At 39.6% G+C, this 21,750-nt stretch overlaps 1 protein-coding gene across 1 annotated transcript in view; it reads right to left on the bottom strand.

The window, feature by feature from the left end:
* LOC146321064 (furin-like protease kpc-1) overlaps positions 1-21,750 on the bottom strand; it is a 248,404-nt gene that overhangs the window by 76,753 nt on the left and 149,901 nt on the right. Inside the window, exons 11-13 of the mRNA XM_084726094.1 lie at positions 21,018-21,239; positions 20,191-20,294; positions 343-456 (exon numbers count right to left, since the gene is read on the bottom strand). Coding sequence (XP_084582220.1) covers positions 343-456; positions 20,191-20,294; positions 21,018-21,239 — 440 coding nt within the window. The remainder of the gene's footprint in view (positions 1-342; positions 457-20,190; positions 20,295-21,017; positions 21,240-21,750) is intronic.

The raw sequence follows: 21,750 nt of genomic DNA, 5'->3' as shown, positions 1-21,750 counted from the left end.
CCTTGTTCACAGTCATTAAACTAAGCTAAGCTAAGCTATGCTAAGCTAAGCTAAGCTAAGCTAAGCTAAGCAGCTAGTGGCTGTACCTTTATATTTACTGTGCAGACATTGGAGTGATATTAATCTTCTCATCTAAACAAACCCATTGCAAGATGACATATTTTCCATAATGTCAAACACAGGCACGTGTTGGTTAGGTAGCCAAAGCAACAAGTTACCAAAGGTTTTATCCAAGCATTGTAGCCCACTTAGCTTTTGAAGAACAGACCAATTAATATGAAGCGTAAATTGGCTGATTAATTAAACGTAACCCCAAATATCTGCATGGATGCACGACAGTACCTATGGTGAACATGGTATCCAGCTGCGTTGATGTTCCACCCTGGCTCCTTGGGGTCAGGGATCTTTGCCGTCTTGGCGATCAGATGCTGAACATCCCTCCATGTCAGACGAGGACTGGGGCAAGAGACATGAAACAGAATATCATCAAACGCATTCCCTCCTCAGGACCGTGTTCTACACCGACTGAAACCACAGAGGAAACACTTTAACTCCGTGTGATACTCTGAAAGGAGACCTGCAGGGAGCTCACAACGTGGACTCGGTGCTGAGCGAGGCTGGAGGACTGTTTTATGGGGCATACAGCACATTCTACCAGGCACGCATGTAATGCTTATACTGTATTAATGCTGAGGTTTATTGATACATAAACCGCTGCCGTGAGACACTGCCATACCTTTTACAGCAGGTCCTCTAGACATAAAAGCACCTGTTTAAGTCAAGCTCACGGTTTTAATAATGGTGTCACTAAAAAACTGTGAATCCAACAAAGAATATTTGAGACTTTAACAAAAGAGCCTAGAGAGTCGAATGTAGAAAAAGTCTTCTTTTTAATCCCAGGCAGGGGAATTCTAATAGAGCGGACTCAAGTGTCATGTCAAGCAATATACTAATGGAATCCAATTAAGACCTTTAAACTGCGCCGAGAGCTGGAGGATATTAGCTCAGTTTTCTATAACAAAAGACCAAAGGGTCGTCAACGAGGGCTTTTTCAGGATATAAAAAGCATAAAGGAAATTGGGTTTTTCTGCTTTATCCACTCATTATTGTTCCCTAAGAAAATGAGTTGAATGGAGCATAAGAAAAAAACGCTTGGCCACCCATTCTGAACAGACTTTTCTCTTTCTGAGAAGAAATGCCTCCACTGTTTGCTTAACATCTGTACAGTCGTGTCTCCAGTACAGAGGAACTGAACGGAGGTAATTAAAGGTGTGCAACACAGCTAAGACTTCATTTTTACCTTCATTAATAACATTACTGCAGTACATCATGCATGTCTGTTCAGCCGTGTTAAGGTATATCTCTGTAGTTTTACGGTATGGCAAACGTCGAGGACTGACATCTTGTAGTCAGTTGTTGGTTCTCATTGGTCAGAGAGTTGCTGGTGTTGCTTTGAAGGGAAAGTTCACCCCATAATCAAAAATACATATTTATCACATGACCTGTAGTGCTTTTTGTCCATTTAGATTTTTTTTGGGTTTGAGTTGCAGAGTTTTGAAGATTTCAGCCATAGTAATGTCTGCCTTCTCTCCAGTATAATTTGACTAAGTGGAACTCAGTTTGTGGCGCTCAAAGCATAAAAAAAGAAAAAACAAACACTGAAAAATTCAAAACCAGTGTGTTGTTCCAAAAATCATGACCCAGTTACTCAAGATAATACACAGACCTTTCTTTATAGTAGAAAATAAAGTAATTCCTTTAGCTTCTACTGCAGACTGACAGTAGTTCCTCCATGAAACTGCTCACAACAAGGTCAGTGGTCAGTGGTCATATTTTTGGAAAGAGACACTGGTTTTGATTTTTTTCAAGTGTAATTTTTGGTGCTTGGAGCACCACAAGCTGAGTGTCATTTAGTACCATTATATCATAGAAAAGGCAGACATCTGTAAGACCAATATTTCCAAAACTCCAAAATTCCAAAAAATTCTAGATTGATAAATAGTACTACTGGCCACTACTACATTACTGGTAGTGTATTTTTGATTTAGGGGGGAACAGTCCCTTTAATAATGACAGGAGCACTTCTTAATCCATTATTGTTAGGGGCGGGACATACCTTTGCAGGCCTGATGTATTTTATTTCTGAGTGAGAGGCTATTTATTGAACATTCACTGGCTCCAAAATAACTTAGACCATGTTAGAGAAGCAGCACAAATCGCTTCATCAGGCTGGGCGATGTTGGACTAATGTTCTAATACTGAGGGACCGTCAAGAGAAACTGGGTTAACATTAAGCCAAGTTAATTAAATAAAGAGAGTAGTTGGTTTGATGCTGTAACAGTTTTTCATTTAGCTTTTTGTGGAAGTTTATACTGCAGTACCAGCAGCGATAGCGCTGAGTTACAGTGTGTGCATGATAGCGATGTTGCTGCTGTGTGTAAATTTGCTTGACAGTCATGCCGTGAAGGTAACAGTATACAGAGGTGGTAAAAGTTCACACATTCTTTACTCAAGCAGAAGTACAGATACTTTAAGTATAGCACAGTTAAGTTAAAAAAGTACAGGATCTGAAATATACTCAAAGTATAAAAATAAAAAGTACCTTCACAAAGACATTTATTATTTTATTGCATCTTTCACGTTGTTTTTGTCTTGTTACATCTTTTTTACACTGTTTTTGTCTTGGTACATCATTTTGGTCTTATGTCTTTTATGTAGTTTTTGTCCTGTTATGTTGTTTTTGTCTTGTTACATCTTTTACATTGTTTTTGTGTTGTTATGTCATTTTAATCAATAATTCTCCTCAAAAGCATTAAAAATAAAGTAACAGGTTTCAAAGGGTAAGGAGTTTGGACAAAGTAAGGAGCATGAAGTACAGACACTTGTGTTAAAATGTAGGCAGTAAAATGAAAGGTTGTCAGAAAAATTAATACTCATGTAAAGTATAGATACCTGAAAACTCTACTTGATTACTGTAACAAAGTAATTGTACTTAGTAACTTCCCATCTCTGACAATACAGCTATGCATGAAAAAGAAATGGTCAAACTGCAGGAATTTGAGGCCCTGTTGTGTAACTTTGATTTGTACATATTTAGGGTCCCAGGTAGAGTCATTAAGTGCTCTGTGGCTGATTTAATTAATCTAATGAGCAGTTATTTTCTCCATCAACCAGCCGATTGGCTGAAGAGTGGGCAGAATTTCAGTCGACTAACATTTTCTTTGGTTGACTACAGCCCTACAAATGTCTGCACAGAGATGTGAAGAAAAGCCTTCGGAAAAGACTAAATCACAAGTAGCCTCTTCATTATTGTGCTGTTGAGTGTTAGACATCTCAGGAAATATCAGGCGCAGATATAAACAGATGTATTCCATTCACGTATTGGAAAAAACGAAGCAGAACAAAAGCAAGGAGAGAAGCTTTCATTAGCAGCATAAAACAAAACCCCGGCAAGCAGCGAGAGCAGGCAGCTAAAACAACATGATAGGAATAATACCAGTAACACTAATAATAGACGGATAGAATGAAACAAAACACAACGCACAAACAATTATTTTAAGCTTTGATTTCAAAGGGTTTGGAGTGTGTATGTGTGTGTGCGTGTGTGTATGTGGGGGGGGCAGGCTTTGTACTTTTGAACTGTTGCTGCTCGCTGCATGCATCTGTGTGTATGAGTGTGCGCTCTGTATTATATATTAGCAGCAGCAGCGTGATTCTGTTGTGTGCACTCCCCCACCTCCATCATCAGCACCACCACCACCATCACCCCTCTGGTGGAATCAGAGAAACCCCCGCGGCCCCGGCTGGTTTGCATAAAGCAAACAAAATTAAATTTGCTTTGCTAAATCAAAGCATGTATGGTATTCCAAGCCGCTCTCTCTGGGACAAATTACTTCAAACGGCCTCCTTTGTATCATAACAGAATAAAAAAAAGAATCAGCCCAATCAGCGGCTCTCCAAAACCCTCGACTCGGGAATTAATTATTGAACCGAGGGCTTTTCTCCCTCCTAGCAGTCCGCGACACAGATCTATTTATTTTGGAAAAGTCGTTTTGCTCTTAAAAACACACTGTTGGCTGAGAAGCCGGTTTACTGCTATCTCTCTCTCTCCCTTAATGTTTTCACTCGTCTGTGCCGCACAGCCCCTGAAGGGACATGTGAATAGGTTTAGGCCTCGAAATTAATCTGAAAACCCCACGACCAGCATCTACCATAGTGCTGCTTAAACAGAAGTATTGCTTATGCTGTAATGGACTTAAGATGAACTGAGCTGTTAACTTGTGAGGTTTCTCTCCTATAGAGGTGGGACTTTGTTTTCTCTCTGCACTACCTCTTTGTATCAGTGCTCCTGTCGATTTTGTTTTGGCTGGAAAAAAAGCACAGAACCACTATTTATGAAATTTGGTCTGCAACTGAAGTAGAAGATCCTTCAAGATGATTTTAAGGATCAGCCGTTATTCCTGTTTAGTAATTCCCCTAATTATTTAAGAGATGCTATATGTGATTATATTTAATACAAACACTTTTCCAATGTATTTAGAATACAAAAGGCACACACACCAAAAATGTCTTCAAGGACTCTGTGGAAGAAGACCTGCATCCTTTGTACATAAAGAGATCATTCAAGGGTATAAAAAAATTAAAATTCTTATTTTCAGGTGATTATAAACAAATGAAAACATACTTATGAATACAGTATTCAATTTTCACTATATTCTGCCAATAGATCTGCCTAAATCTTAAACACTGGACCTTTAAAGCTGAAATACATAACAATACAGCAAGACAATGGAGGGTGTTTTATTTGTAAAGTTCACTTTTTTAATATTGATATGCACTCAAAATGAAAAAGTGATGAAAGTACACATAATTGGCGATGTCATCATGTGCAACCTGCACACACCTGATCGAATATTGTCACTAGCGGGGTACGAAGAACATCTCCAGGCGTGGTGCATCTGCCATATTTAGGGTTCCACTGCGGCCCTCTTTACAAAGAGGGCATAATGATGCTCTACAGTATTAATTAAAAAAAAAGCCCTGGTCACACCACAAAAGTGTCCTAGCAAAGCTCATCCATTCATCCTTGGGGAATCTTACAGTATAGTGACTACGTGCAGGGCTACATCTTGAGCTGCTATACTGTAGCTGAGAGAGAACATGCTGCTAGCCAGCAACAGCTGTCCAAGCTCCAGGCTTGCAATCTAGTTTGTTTATTCAAGATCTGTATGTATTTATATTGATATCATGTTAATAATCCACATAATGATAATGTGAATAATACTGTGTGCTACTGTACATACTGTATGCTCTCAAACCATTTCCTTTTCTCTCTGTTCCTGCTAAGTCTCCCTCCTCCAACACCTTCCAGACACACACACACACACACACACACACACACACACACACACACACACACACACACACACACACACACACACACACACACACACTGACATGATGTCGCGAAGCAGTAACGAGTTAGGTAGTTAGCTACTGCAACAGTGTGTCACTGCTACTGCTGCACAAAATCATGTCTGTATAGTTACGGTTACAGACTCTCTCCACTTACACCCTTCACTCAGGTTCACACAATAAACATGAATGAGAAAGAAAAGAAAGATGAATCTGACCAATATAATACTTTGAAATTTCTCATAGGCATCAGGACAATATTGTTATTTTAAATTCTTTTGGCCACAATCATGTAGTGCAAAGCTGGTAACGTGCTGAATTCCATTTTAGGCTCCTGGTATGGTGCATGCTGTCCCACTGACACACTGTCATGTCTTAGTGGGACACTTGATCAGCGCAGAGTCATTCGTCACGTTTTTACATTATGATGAGTCAACATGTCTGCTTTGAAAATGCTGTTTCTTCAAAAATCAGCAATGTCAACATGATTCACTATTGGTCAATGAATTCACAAGGCAAAGAGCTGAACTGAAGAATTCAAGTTGACATACTTGTGAAAGATTTGCACTGGTTTACTTTACTTCAGCAACCAAATTCACTGATGACACTGATTCCATTAAAATGATGAAAAAGTGACGTTTTAAACGCTGGTCTGACCAAACCTTTAAGCTGAAATGTATTTTCTAGAATCTCATCCATCAATCATCCGTTTAACTCATGCATGAAGAAATAACAAAGAAACTTTGCATTTTCCCCAAAAGCAGTGAAGGCGTCATGTCTCCTGTCATGTCTTATGTCACTCTGTAAAGCTGTCACTGCAAAATTATAATTGCAACCACTGGCTTCTTCTGAAGGATGGACAGCAACAGGAGGAACAGAACTGCAAACTGACATTACTGTTACAGAGACAATAAAATTAAAGGATGTTGTTGTCCAGCGCTCTCACGAACATGACTGGGCTGCAGCTCACAGGCGATTGGGAAAGAGTGCTACGATATACGAGCCTCCTCCTCCTCCTCCAGACCCTTACAGCCTTCATCCCCTCGCCAAGGCTCACAAAGCAGCACAGCAGCCGTCACAGTGAGCACACAACTGTTTACAAATCCCCAGTTAATAGGATCAGGCCTCATTGACTGAGCCGCTCCGATGTGTCTGATGTAATCTATTAGCTGTATGATAGTCAGTGTCTCAGCCCAATCGATAACCCTGGGCCTCCATATTGCTCCACTGTGGACTGTTACTCCTCTTTAGTGCTGCTTAGAATGCAGACTTAGTAACTATAAAGTGTGTATGTGTGTGTGGGTGTGTGTGCATGTGTGTGTACAGAGGTTTGTGTCCATCTACGTGTCCTTGCGTGTCAGATCATGCATCTGTGTGAATTTCAGAGTTTTACTGTTGGAGTGTGTTTATGTATGATTGTATGTGTAGGGGAGACTGGGGGCAATTGTACCAAGGCCCAGTTTTAACAAACTCAATTCCTCCAATCAGAAACAAGCTAGAAGTTTTCAACAAAAAAATGATTTTGATGTATGGAAATTACTTTTTAGATGTAAAGTATGTTTCTTGAGCTGTCTAAATTTTATATGACTGCAAATTTAAACATACATTGATTTTATCTAAAGGTTATTAGTTAAAAATGAACATGAACAACCTATGCTAATTTATGTACAACTAGCTAGCACACACGCTTTTATCAGAGCTGCAGGAAACACTGTGTTACAATTGCCCCTGAGCCACATGGCCCAATGTGAACACCTTGTCTTTAAGAGTTGATGTATTTTTCTGTTTTAAAAAAGTACCATATTTCACTAAATTTAAACTGAAACATTACTTTAACTCAGTTCAAATAATTCAAATCTAGTTCTATTATCTAGAAAGTTTTTTTTCACTTGCCTGGTCGGGTAAATGGGTCAGAAATCTAGAAATGAATTTGAGCAAATATATATGTTTCTTATATCAAAAGATGACTTGTGTATTTCAAGTAGTCTGAGAGTTATGAAGGAAAAAGTAAAAAATGTTACAACTGCCCCTGGTCCCCCCTACACAGTAGCTGTATGTCTGTGCATAGGAAACATGTGCATGCACGATACTCTATTATGTGCATACGTGTAATGTTCAATCATAAAACACACATACTGTGGCTGCTACTTAGGCAGACGTTAATTCTGTAACACTTTAATGCATGAATGCATGTGGGGATTGCCGGCGTGTGTGTGTGTGCGCGCGCACGTTGTGTAATTATGTTGACATTTGTAATATCCATGCACCTATACACGGGTGTATTACTGTACAATGGTGCATGTGTGTATTAATGCTGCTTTACAGTAGATGGCACGTCTGGAAGTGCGTGTGCGTGCATGTGTGTGTGCGCGCTGTGTTTGTGTGTGTCAGAGTGTGTCTGTAGCTGGTGTAACTGGGTTTCCAATTAAGTTGAACCACAGGCCGGATCAATGCTAGTCCTCTGTGTGCAGGAATGAGCAGCCCTGGGCCCTCAGAGCATGCCCACGAATAATTTATCACTCACACTGGGCCCAGGCAGAGAGGAGGAGGAGGAGGAGGACAGCGATGAGGAGGAGGAGGAGAAGGAGGAGAAGCGGAGCACAAGGACAAAGTGTCCAGCCCAGGGGAGAGAGCGCGAAAGATGGGCAATCGAGGGGACAGAAAGATGAAGGGGTGAAGACAGAGAGAGAGATCAGGACCCAGAGGAAAACACTGTCAGCTCCCGATCATTTAGAAGAATCACACTCAACAGTTTTTTCTGGTAAACAACCATCGAAAATGAAATTCTGTAGGGAGCACAAGCCACATAATTCTTTTTCACACAATGTACTGCATGTTTGCAATGCTGGAAGCAGTAACAAAGATGAAAATATGTAACATGGGATCAATCAGTTTTCCAGTAATTGCCTTTTGCAAATCAGATATCATCCAGTCAATGTCATCTACTTCTAGTTTTATGTAAGGGTCTGAAGATTTGATCACACATTTACTGCACTGTTCATTAATTCTATTTCATATTGACTGTAATGTGACATTTGGAAATTTCAGTATCACATAATTTTTTTTTTCTTACAATTCTTACTCTGAGAATCAGAGTTTGACTGGAGCTTTATATCTAATCTATCCTTTGGATCTGTTGTTTGTAACTGCCCTTTAGAACCACACATAAAAATGTTTTCTGATCTGATGAATTTCTTTGTCAGTGCCCTCTGAAACCGTTACAAATCACTGGTGAAAATTAAATCTCTCTCGTGATGTGACAACACTATGGTTAAGGATTGGAGTAATGTAGTTTCAGTTAAGATTCGGGTCGCCTGGGTTAAAATTACTAATGCCATTAAAGTTAGGGGATCTAATGTCATAGATTCAATAACAATCACATAGTTACGTTAAGGAATGATCATGCTAATGGTTATAAAATGTAATGTTGAGTCTGTGTTAACATCCTATGATTTGACCATAACATCATCTGACTTCCTCCTTTTTTTTCTTGTCATAATTCATATAGCTGGTAGGAGGCTTGACCAAAATGCCTCAGGATAAAACTGGATTGACTTACAACCAATCAGAGCAACAAAACATACGATACACTGGTGACGCTCCATTGTCAATCACTGCATGGAACTCACCCCATATTAAATTAATGCTTGTGAATGGCCCAGCTGGATCCAAGGCTAGTGGAATTCTGTCTGAATGGAAAGGCGGCCAGACTTATCTGTCAGAGCAGATAAAGACATGAGCTCTGCAGATTTTTTTGCTTTGTGTGTTTGAAAGTAAAAATATGTTGCTTTTGCATTTTGCTGAAATGACTGCTGTTGTCGTTTCTCTTGGGAGGACAGTCTCCTCAGATCGGTATCTGTGCCACACCAAACACATTAACTCCATCGGGTAATTTCCCCAATAACTGCAGTTTTCTGTTCATCTGTTTAATTGATTTGGTACATGAACATCTATTTTTTGCACTTTTTATCAGAAATTTGTTCTGAACTTTTGCAGGGGCGTGTAAAGTTTGATAATGAGCAAAAGGACCAAGGAATAGGACTGACGTTACATCTTTTAATCAACTAACTTTTAGCAAAAGCTCTTTAAAACATCGCTGATGGAGGTACATTATTTAGCACTTTGGTTTTGTTTGGGGAATAAATAAAGGTGACAGACACCTTCATGCAGAGAGAAAGTCAGTGCTTTCCATAGGGCCTGTAATGTACTGTGTGTGTCACATGTATTATACATATTGAATGTGATGCAGCTCCAGTCGTAATGAGGTTGATGCATTATAGTCTAAAAAAAAAGGTTTGTTGACATATGAGGGCCCTCACTTACAGCTGCAGTAATAAAGTTATCTATCTGTAGTGATAGTATAGTTAGTTATTAGCTTATATCAGACTCAGAAATACTTTATTGATCCCCGGGGGGGAAATGTTACATGTGCTCCTGTTCAAGAATAGGAAATATATAAGCATAGAGAATTATAAGAGAGTTGTAAAAATCATAAATAAGAAATATGTAAAAAATATATACATTATACTACAATACATAAAAGAGAAAATATAACAATAGGAATAACAAATGTGTACAATAAGACGTGAGTAAAGGTGTATGTGCCTTATCTACAATATGTGAACAATCATATGTAATGGTGTTATAACAATGTTGTATATATTGCACAGTGGATTATTGCACAAGTTATTGTAAATTCAAATTATGTAATATATTTTACATAAATTGTATCAAGTTCCACACAGAGATGTTCATGAGTTTTATATTTCGGAAAATAAGATAGTAAGTAATAAGTATAAGACCAAATGTCATATAAAGAGCAAGGAAATTTGTGCAGGGAGGAGGACGGAATAGATGGGGTCAAACACTTTGACTTTGACCAAGGAATCCAGGTTCTGGTTACTATGTAAGACAATTAGTCTATGTTGATTGTTTCAAGAACAAAGTTTTTTTTTAATGCAAATTATTAACCAAGCATTATTTTGTTGCCTACACCTAACGAAACTGCAACCGTAAACTGAAATCTTTCTCAGCAAGCTTTAGTTTGAAAGTCAAACCAGTTGTTGCATATTTATTATTGCTGAGTTGACACCTGCACACGAATCTGATAGTATAATTGAATCTGGTGACTATTTCATGAACTGACTGTGTTGGATCAATACCCTGAGTTTGGGTTTGAATTAGCGTCAATAGCTGGGGAAAAAAATTCTAATTATTTTACTTTTGTGGCTTGAAAATGTCCAAATCAGTAACAGTCATCACTCCACCGTGTGTCATGGACATATTTACAGCCAGAAGAAGGTGATGCATTCACATTCTCCCTAGTGCTTGCTTAACATAAGCACACCTTGTCCAATTTTCTTGTTCTTTTCTTTATATTTTAAGAGAAAGTCATGGAGATATCACTAACGGTGAAGCTTGTTAGTCAGCAGGGTATAATGTGTTGGTACAAGATGAGCAGCAGTTTAAACCCCACTGTCTCTTCCCAGGCAACACATCTTCTGCCTGGACACTTTGCATTTAGATCACACATTTAGCCACATCGCAGCTTTAGTTGAAAGGCAGGAAAAACTAGCACACATATGGATATACATTTACAGAGAAGCACAGAAACACCCACATAATGAGACACAGACACACACCCAGAAGAAATAAAGGCACACACACACACACACACACACACAAATGCATATTCACATATTCACATAAGAAGGCCAATCACCCACTGTCTGCAGAAAATCACATGTAGGCACACACACATACAGTACAGAAAAACATACACTCATACAGACACACAGAACAGTCCCACAAGTGCACACACACACAGAGACCGTCCCCACCCCACGGAGTGTCAGAGTCCAATGTTCTCTCCGTCTCTGTCCTGAGTTCGTCGCTATTAATCTCACAGTAGCGAGGCGTGGACTGCTAAGACGCTCCACATCGCTCTGTAATCTTCTCTTAATGTGCTGCACTCTAAGCCTAAGTGAACCCATTTGGAGCGACTGTGAGCAGACTGAGATTCCTCCCATGTTATCTGAACAAGTGTTACTAATGGGTTTATCAATTAGGCCAAGTCCAATAACTGCATGCCTGCAATCTCCTTTAAATACACTCCACCGGCGTAGCCCTGATTTCTGTGGTTAATGAGTACATGTGTACACACACACACACACAGACACTCGAGAATGTATGTGTGTGTGTTTGTGTAATAGTACTGTAAGACCAGGGGCAGTTTGGATCCATATGTCTGTATTTATGTCTGTATATTTCTGTGTTTGCAAGTGTATCTAAGCTTGTGTGTGTATGTGTGTGTGTTTGTGAGCACCGTGTGTTTATAACACACAAATTAATGGGTTCTGGGGATTGCATATTGTGTATTTATACTGTTTGAAGGTGTTCATATATAAATCCCTGTGCATGTATAGTACAGGAGTTGTGTATGTGTGTCTGTATCTCACCTCTGGTGCACCCATACTATATACAGCATACCATCATTATACTTATTTGTATGTGCATGTTCAAGGTTTTTTTTTTGTGTGTATTGTGCACCCTAGCCACCCTTACTTACTAGCATACAAGTCATTTTCTTCTTGACGTCGTTTGACTTTGAGGAAGTAACTGTGCAATGATTCATAGTGATTTTTGAATTATGAACGGCTAATAGATATCCAGTAATGACTGGTAGTCTTGTTAAACACAATATGTAAGTTCTGCTGCTAAGGGTCTCTGTCAGATGTAGATTTATGACACTGTGAATAGATCTGTCACGATTCTCCAAGTACATGATACAATTTGACTTCGATTTTAAGATCACAAATCAATTATACTTTAATATTTGACAAACTTTTATCACTGTGGAAGAAGTCTGGCCTGAAGTCAATCATTTTACTGCCTTTTATTTCATTGCCTTGTTTGTTTTCTTTGATCAAATTCTTTTTTTTCTTCCCCTTTTCTTTTCTAATCTCTTTCTATATTAATATTTCTCTTATTGTTACCTTCTTTTCTGTGAACAACCAACCTGCCAATGGGACTAGAGACTGAAATTAGCCTTGGTTACAATCTCAAACATATTTACATGGAAATGTTTATTAATATGTATGTCCCATTTTTTAAAAATAAATAAATCTCAAATCTCAAATTATACTTTTCGATTTAAATGCCTTCTTTTAGCAGCATTGGCTGTGCTGTTGCGTATTGATTCGTTAAGAGCATCATGGTATAGTAAATGGTATAGGGTGTGTCGTCTTTCAGGTGTTGCTTTTTACTTCGGACACACACTGGATGCTCCAAGCAGGTGTGGGTGGAGAGTGAAAAAACTCAGAATCACTGATTATGCCTTTGATTTTGATTATGGATGTTAAAATCTCATTTTTATTGATTTTTAAATTAATGTTAAAATTGTGACACCCTTAATCATAACCACGGGATTCATGGGAGTCATTGTCTTCATTCTTCAGCAACCACCGCTGCCAATGAAAATCTATCTGACATGACTCAGGCAGAAATCATGTTTACAGACAAGTTATTGTATTTAAGTTTTACGCACGTTATGTTTGGTCATGTTCGCTGGCTGCCTTCCTCATTTTCTGATATATCCAACGTGTCTTGTGACGTTACAACAACTAGCAACTAGAAAGAAATGCACTCTTACCTTGAATAAATTGCCTATTTCTCTGGGTTTGAATATTGTTGGAAACATTTAGGGATACTGTAAGTACACAACTTGACAAAATATATGACTTATATCTAGTGTTTTAAATATTTTAATTTGGAAATGTCACATGTCCTGAATCCAACATTACACAGGGGCCACATTAGCTAATGTAGAAAGGAATGTAAATTTCACAGCTGTGTACAGTATACCGGTATCACCTCATGTATGGCTAAGCTCTGTATATTTGTATGAGAGGTCATACATGCCAGTGACCTTCAGTGCATTTCAAATGAAAAACATTAGCGCAGGAGGCGCCCTCACTGAGGACGAAATGTGTGTGTGAGTGTGTGTTTGAGTTAAGACCAATTAGAGCGAGTGCATCCATTTTTCTATGCACTCACCCCACTGAGATCACTGGCTGATTACTCCTTTAACTCCCCACTGAGAACGCTGTATACATTATTTCTTTTATTCATTCAATGGACTCAGGCAGTAAAAGGAGAAGTAGGAGAAGACAAGTAAAGAAATATAGAAAATTTGAGTTTGGTGTGCAGTTTTTTTTTATGTTGTTTATATTCCCATGATGAAATTGTCATGTACCGTAGATAATTCAATATCTAAGAATAAGATAGAAAGAAGAATACCTTACTTAGTTACCTTAGTTTGACAGTTTTTGTGTGGGATTACTGTATGTATATATGAAATTAAATAAACTTCACCTTTATGAGATCCAAATAGAAACCACTGCTATATAAAGGTCATCTCTCATATTTTTCAACAGTATACTTTAAGAACTGAGAGGCCATACTATAAAATCCATTAGCAACTATTTTTACGTAACAAAGTCCTTCTACTTTGCTTAATGCAGCTGGACTATTATCACTCTCCATGGAGTTAACATGAGCATTAGAGTGGATGACTTTGATCTCTCCTGTCACTAAATTGCTACAGGTCAAAAGGGGGTTAAAAGGTTGTTCATACATTTCAACTGATGCTGTGATTGAATGAAAGGAGGCCCAAAATAGTTCACCTGATCACAGCGCAGAGCGACTGGGGTTAAGGAGGATACAATCCATCTTTCCAGGCAGCCTAAATACACTCAGTATTAGCAGGAAGGGACGGGCAGTGAAATGGACACCCGCAGGTGAACAAATCCCAGAACATAAGGTGGAATCGCAGTAAAACCAAATGTTCTGCTTCCAATCTGAGCAAATGGATAGACTGGCTGAATGAATGGACGAAAGAAAGAGAGATAAAGTGACAGAGGGGCTGGCGCGGTGATAAAGTGAACAAACAAACACTCAGAGACAGAAAGACTGACAAACAGGACAGGCAGAGAATTGATTTACCCTGATGGTTTGTTGGACAGGCGTCAAGACGGATGGATGGAGACAGACAGGCCAACATAGTGTCAGAGAGACAGATAGACACTGACACCCTGACACTGTCGGGGCAGCAAAACACTCGAGGGTATTCTCATAGACAACAACACACTGTACGCCCATTTAGGCTCTCTGCCATTTTATATCAACACTGTATGTTGCAATATCCGCTAATCCCAGCAGAAAAGCTTCACATCACACTGTATCAGACATGACAAAGATGATTCGTTTCCAAGTCTGTGCAATTTCATAAACATTTAGCATCTCATCACGGCGTGATAAGATGCTGTGGAGCCCCAGTCACTGTGTTTGCGTTTTTTTTTCCTGCCGGCTCGCTTTTTTGACAAATTAACAAAAGATGAAGCAAAAGATTGCAAGAAAACTTTGAGCGTTTCTCATTAGACACACAAATGCTGGGATTGTGGAGGAGTGTAGCTGCGTGAAGAGAGAATGGAGGTGGAGATGAGTTAGCAAAGTGATTGACAGAGGGATTAAATCTGAAATCTAATAACCCTACATAACAAGTAAAAATAAACAGATTATATGTATCAATAGAACCGCAGGTATGTGCAAATACAGCAAGTCAACATACGATACTTAATAAAAAGGCATGTGTGTCAGTAGGGGTGAGTTGGATTGTGCTGTGCTTTATAATCTAAACTGGGGTAGAGTTAGACTTATTATCAAGGCTACGAGTCTGTAGCTGAAGAGGCTTTGAGCTAACGTCAGAAAGCTAAGCGGCTCATAATGTCACTGCTAACATGCTGATACTTAGCAGGCAGAATGTTTGACATGTTTACCGTCTTAGTTTATCATGTCAGCATGCTAACATTTGGTAAGTAACACTAAACATAAACACTTATACTTCATACTGTGAACTTTTGCACATTCCTCTGGTGAAAACTTTGCACATTCCTGCACACAATCTGTACAGCTCTTTCATTTTACATAACATATTATACATATTCTTATATATTTTTTTCCCATCTTTTATTGTCAGTTTTCTATCACATCTTGTGCGTATTGCTTTCAGGCCTCATTCACCAGTGTGTATGATCTAATGGCATCTAGAGGTGAGCTTGCAGATTGTACACCTCGTCTCTCTTTCCTTTTAAAATGTTTTGGAGAACGTAAAGTGGCCATGAAACTCACACAAAACACATAAGGCCAGTGTTTGGTTTGTCCGTTCTAAGCTACTGTAGAAACATGGTGGTGCAAAACGGGGCCACACTACAACACTACAATACTTATTTTCAGGTGACTATTTTCTCCCATATTCTGCCAATAAATCCCAGTAAATCTTACACACTGGACCTTTAAACGTGTACATCTTTCCTATTGTATTGCGTAACACTATCACACGGTTAGCTTGGATGCTGACATTAGCTGTGGTCTCAGGGTCACAAATGGGTCATCAAATATGCTGTTTTTGTTCTTGAAATATGGCCTTATTTCACTGTATTTTCACTATCAATTGTCTTTTCAGTTGCTGATCAACCAGGAAGTGGTGCAATGAAAAATACCTGACAGATCCTCTGCGTTTATATGACTTACAACCAAGAACACAGCAGCCACTATCCTTCCCAGTCATTATCCTGCTGACAACAGCCTTGAGTTTCATACCCTGAGCATGACGTCAAAGGAAAACACACATGGCATCCATTTAATGATTGTTGAAATATTTTAGCTTGGAATATGTAATAACTGTTGTCTACATCAGTGGTTCTCAAATAGGGATCAGTGGCATTTCTAAGAGCATCATATCGTTCTTCTGATTTTATTAGCCTTATTTTATATTATTAATATATTTTAGATTTTTTTATTGTATATTATTTAAAATGATCAGAATCTGCATTTCATTTTATGTATGCATTCAGAGTGAAACACTTGTGTTGTTCTTTCACATAACTGAACAGAAATGTTTAAAAGAAAAGGTTGTATCAAATTATTTCAAGGGACATACTGTATATGAGTCGGGCCCAGTTTATTTTCTATCTTATAAGGGGTCCTTGGCTGAGAAATAAAATACAACCTCTGGTCTACATAACCCCACTGTTCCAACCATATTTTGCTTGCGACCCCTTTAAAGTAAAGCAATGGTGTCTATGAGAAGTGGAAGAAAAATCAGTTTTTTCATCCTTAGATTGATTCATTTAAGGATTTTTTAGGCCTGAAAAGGTGCTCTTATCCTTTTAATTATCTGATGGCCCCTCAGGTTAGCCTTGGGACCCCTTTGGAGGTTTGGAACCACTACTTTAACCTGATCTGATTTCATTTGAGATGGTCTAAATATTGTTCTCGAGAATTTGACATTGACAAAAGTACAATTCAGGAGACATTTCGGTAGCATGAAAATAAAACGGTGTGTGTCTCTGTATACAAATGCGTAGGTGCTTGTGGATGCTCTATATGAGGCAGGTTGTCTCTGATGAATGGGGATCAGAGAGAAGAAAAAACTCCATGTTTGCATGTGAGAGAGAGAGTATGGCAGAATATATGAGCGAGTGTGATTGTGTGAAATGTGGGGAGAAAGAGTGAGACACAGAATGAGCAAGTGTGAGAAACAGAGACAGAGAGAGAGAGAAAGCAGCTCCATAAAGACGTGAGCTGAATGCTGCCGATCCGAGCCAGAGAGGTGATATATAGTTTAGTCAGTAGCAGCGGGTCACGACAAAGCCTTTAACAGTAATGTCCTGGGAGTCGCCTCGCCCAGGGGACCCGCGCTCCATTTTACAGCCAAGCGACTGAGACTGAGACGCCGCGGCATGACAGCTGGAGCAGTAAAGCCGGCCTCTAGTACCATCCATAACATGAAGGAGGCGTAGACGCCGCTGATACCACCACAAAACACCAGGCCCGAGGCCACACCGACAGCTGGCGAGTTAAGAGGGATGAAGGAAAAGGGGGCTTGGGAAATGGAAGGAAGTGGCAGACGAGACAAAGGAGGGAGAGAGGAAGAAAAAGGAGCGAGGAGATATATTTGCAGATTCAGACAGAGGAGCAATAGATGATCTACATCAAAGGAGAGAGTGAAAATACAAACAGAGAGGAGGGGAAACAGGAGGAGAGACAGGAGGTACACCTCAAAGGTGCAAGGTGTAGAATTCTAATGTGAAAATTCTTTTTCTTTTAGTGCTGAAATGATTCGTCATTTAGATGATAAATCAGTTGAAAAAGTAATCTTATATAATTTGATAACTGAGTAATTGTTTAAGGGATTTATAAAATGTATACAAATTATAAAACATTTGCTCTCGCTTTAGGCGTTGGACTGTCATGTCAAAGACGTCACCTTGGGCTCTGACAAACTGTGATGGGCATTTTTCATTATTTTCTGACATTTTACACATGAAACAATTAATTGATAATTGACAAAGTGATTAACAAATTAATTGAAGAGGATCGGTAAATCGCTTTGCTGGACTGTACAGCAGAGAGATCTGCTGCTTTACTGCACAAAACAGGAGGAGGAGGGAGAACTGGCTACAGAATTGAACAAGGCTAAGAGCCTACAGCAAAACTAGCAGCTCTTTGAGGCTGATTTAATTAGGTACAGTGGTGCTTTAAGACAAATACTACAGTCAGCATGCTCACAATGGCCAAGTTAACACGCTGTTTAGCAGGTATAATGTCTACCATGCTCACCATCTTAGTTTAGCATGCTAGCTGAGCATGCTAGCTTGCTAACATTTGCAAATTAGCACTATACACAAAGTATAGTTGAGACTATTAGTTTTGCAGGGATTTGGTCATAAACCAAAATCTTGAACAATTAAAAAAAGAGATTACAAAAGTCATTAGGGTTCATCCACCCATTAATTTGGTTTTTGGAGATATTTCAGTCTGGACCAAAGTGCTTGACTAACTGACCAGCAAACCAGTCCATTCCTAACCCACAGTGCTAGTGCCTAATAATTATGAGTTGGAGCTTTGTTGAACTAACCTCTATAAACTGGTATCTGCATTTGAATACAGAATCTGTAGGCAAGGGACAAGGTTTTGGTATCAGAAGCATTCTGTACCCCTTTTCCATATGTGCTGGCTTGACTTGACTCCCTTTGACTCGGCACACGAGCCAAGCACGGCAGGGATTTGCATCTTTATTACAACAGGGCTACCCGCTCGAGGGTGTGTCTTTTAACTGAAAATGAGCTGAGCTTGACTCGAGCGGCTGTAAAATGGCAAATAAAAACTTAATTTCCTAAACATTCTTCACAATAAACAAACTTCAAACCTCTGAGATTCAGTTAGAAGCTACAAAAGTACTGAGAGCTGAACACACAGAGAGACTTTTAAAATGTCTTTCTCTCTAGTCTCCTCATGTAACAGACATGATTTGAGCATAAAATGCTTGTTTAAGGAGAAGAGGGGGTGGTCATCACAGGACCGATTGGAGGAAAGTCGGGTGTGCTTTGCTCCATCTCAGATGTGACTCAACACAGCTTGGCATGTTCAAAAGGTAATGGAAATGCAAATCAGGGCAGCATAGATTGACTCAGCACAGCTAAAACTGGCAATAGAAAAGCCCCACTCGTTTTCATTTTTAGTCTGAGTAAAACTGACCAATCACATGAATCCCATGAAAGGCATTGATCTGATGGCAGTTAAACCTTTTATTAGCTTTTATAAAAAAGAAAAAAAAATCTGCATTTGTATACAGATTGTAGGTTTACAGAAGTTAGCATGTAATTCCTTTCTCTTCTCTCAAGTTGTTAATCAGACTGTAAACAATGACATAAGAGGAAGTGTTGGCCTGGATATCTGTTAGCAGGATATCCAGAAAACCCAGAGGCTAAATCGCTGTCACATGATAGCCAACAGGTTCCAAGATTGCTGCTGAACTGAACACTTAGGTTTGTGTTCTCCCAAATTAGATTTGTACTGATTTACAGCAGAAAGGGAGACTGCTTTACTGCACAAAAGAGGAGGACGGCACTGCACTTCAAGAAAAAAACAGAGGTGAACATGATGATTTTCTGGGAACAACGCACACTGAAGGCAAAAAAAAGGGCTGATGGGAAAATTTCCTCTAACAAAGCCGTCTGACAATGTGTTAATGAGGGACGTGGGTGAAAATAGCAAAAACCTTTCTGTAAAAGATAGCACAGGGGGAACGTGGGAAATGTGGCCTTAAAGCTACTACAAGGAGTTTTTAACTTGTTACCAAAGTGTCTCAGTTTATGACTGATGCCTCTGTAAGACCTACATAAGCAAAGAAGATCATCCAAAAGAAGATCGTCTGTTTCTATATAATTATTTTTAATGCCTGCCACTTGGTTAGATTCTCCTTTAAATCAGATGAAACAAGCCCGTGTTTACATTTTCCCAGACAAAGTTACAGTGACTATTAGATTAGTCAGTTAAAAAGAAGCAGGAGGAGATTTTTATTTAGAAATTTTCATTTTTGACGTTATATTTTGTGGTTATTACAGTGGAAAAACTACCACTTTTGTCCACAGGGGCCTCCAAAATCAATACAATACGAAAGTTCCTTGTAGTAGCTTTAAATATGAGATAAAATGAGAGTGACAATACCATTACTTGCACAAAACAGAGCCAATCAATCATCACAACCTTGACAAGAAATCAAAGTAAACACCACACAGCTGGGGATCAAATCCCCTCAGACATTAAGAGCATCCACATTGCTGATGTGTCCTTGAGCAACACACTCAAGGTATCACATTTCTTGTTGCAGTATCACTGCCGTGCAGAACGACTGCACAGATAGACACTCACTTTACTTCCAAGACCAGAGCAAGAATCCCTGCAGCCATCGGAGCAGCGCTGGATGTTCCTGGAAAGCGCGTGACACAGCCATCACTGATGCTGGTCACCGTGACCTGGAGGGATAACAAACCAAATATGTTACAAGACGCTGCTAGAAGTCATATCAGCACAAAGAGTATGAAGATGGATGCGCATGAGCTGTTCTGTTCAACTGCTCCTCTGAATCGGATTTCTGTGGGAGGTTTTTGGAAAAGAATGCGGCAAATGAGGCCAGCAGAGTTCCCACACTGTAGCAGCTACTGTATCTGAAATAGTTTTTTTCTGTCATTAGAACACGTCAACACAGTTTTACAGTAATGATAATTAAAAAACCAACTTGTGTCTAGTCTGATGACCTCCTAATGTGAGTTGGAAGAGGCCAGGCGCCCCAGCAGACAAAGGTGATATCACACTGATAAAATTGGCCGTTCTCATTCTATAGCCCTGGAGCTGGCACCGCGTTTCTTCTCGGCTTTTCACTGCTACCTCCGCCATCAACACCTCTGCTTCTTCCTCTCCCTTTCTCAGCCACTACAGCCACGCTTTACCTCCAATTAACACTCGTTTGCTTCTGTGTGTCTGCGTGTGTGTGTGAGTGTGTGCCCAGCAGTCACCTAGGTCATTTGGCAGGCCTCTATAAATATCACACCAGTGGCTGCTCTTTAACAGGCTTCTCACAGCTCACAGGAGCCAAAGAGCAGGGCTGCTGCCACACACACACACACACGCACACTCACACATATACGACCTCATTAATGGTAAACACTGTTGTTAGATGTGTTAGGTGGTACACGCACAGTAACCAGAGGTAGTGAGCCTCCCACGCCGGCCCCTGTCAGAGTGACGGCCATCACACCGGGGCAGGGCTCGCCGAAGTAGGCGGGCTTCCCTTTTTGAGAGACAGCGCCGATGGCGATGTTGTAGATGGAGTTAACATAACCGTCTGCGCCGCAGTGGTCACGCTGCATTCCACCATTACCCGCCGCCCACACGAAGATGCTGCCCTTACCGCCTCGGCCCTGACAACACAAACAGAGGGATGTCAAACTGGAAGAACAAGAGAACAGTGGATTTCATAAAGAATGTTTCCATCTAGCGGTTAGCAGAGCATTTCAAACATCACATATGACAAAACATACCATAATGTATATTTTTACATAAGGCTCAAACATTGTGGGGAAAACAGAATTCTTAGCATAGGAAAAAGTCACAGGAAAAATTATAAGATGATGATGGTAATTAATGCAATAACAAAAATCATGCTAATAGTCACCATGCCGAGTGAAAATAAGAACTGTGGGTCATTTTTAAACTGTGTTTTTAGTTGTTTTGTATGGTGAAATCTAAACCTAACCCCATATGGATGGAAAAATGTGGGATAAGACAGCTATTTCATATTTCTATAAATTCACAAACACAGATTGCTGTAATCAAAACTCAAAGTGAAGTGAACCAAAGCAACAGAGCACTTATTGCAAAAGCTGTAAACAAAATGTGGAGAAATGTCAGGGGCAGATCTGAAATTCACTT

This window comes from Lutjanus erythropterus, chromosome 9 (genome assembly GCF_056507025.1).
Source record: "Lutjanus erythropterus isolate fLutEry1 chromosome 9, fLutEry1.hap2, whole genome shotgun sequence".
NCBI classification, from domain to species: Eukaryota; Metazoa; Chordata; class Actinopteri; order Lutjaniformes; family Lutjanidae; genus Lutjanus; species Lutjanus erythropterus.
Note: the sequence above shows the minus strand (reverse complement) of the source record. Positions and strands in the feature narration are given on the sequence as shown.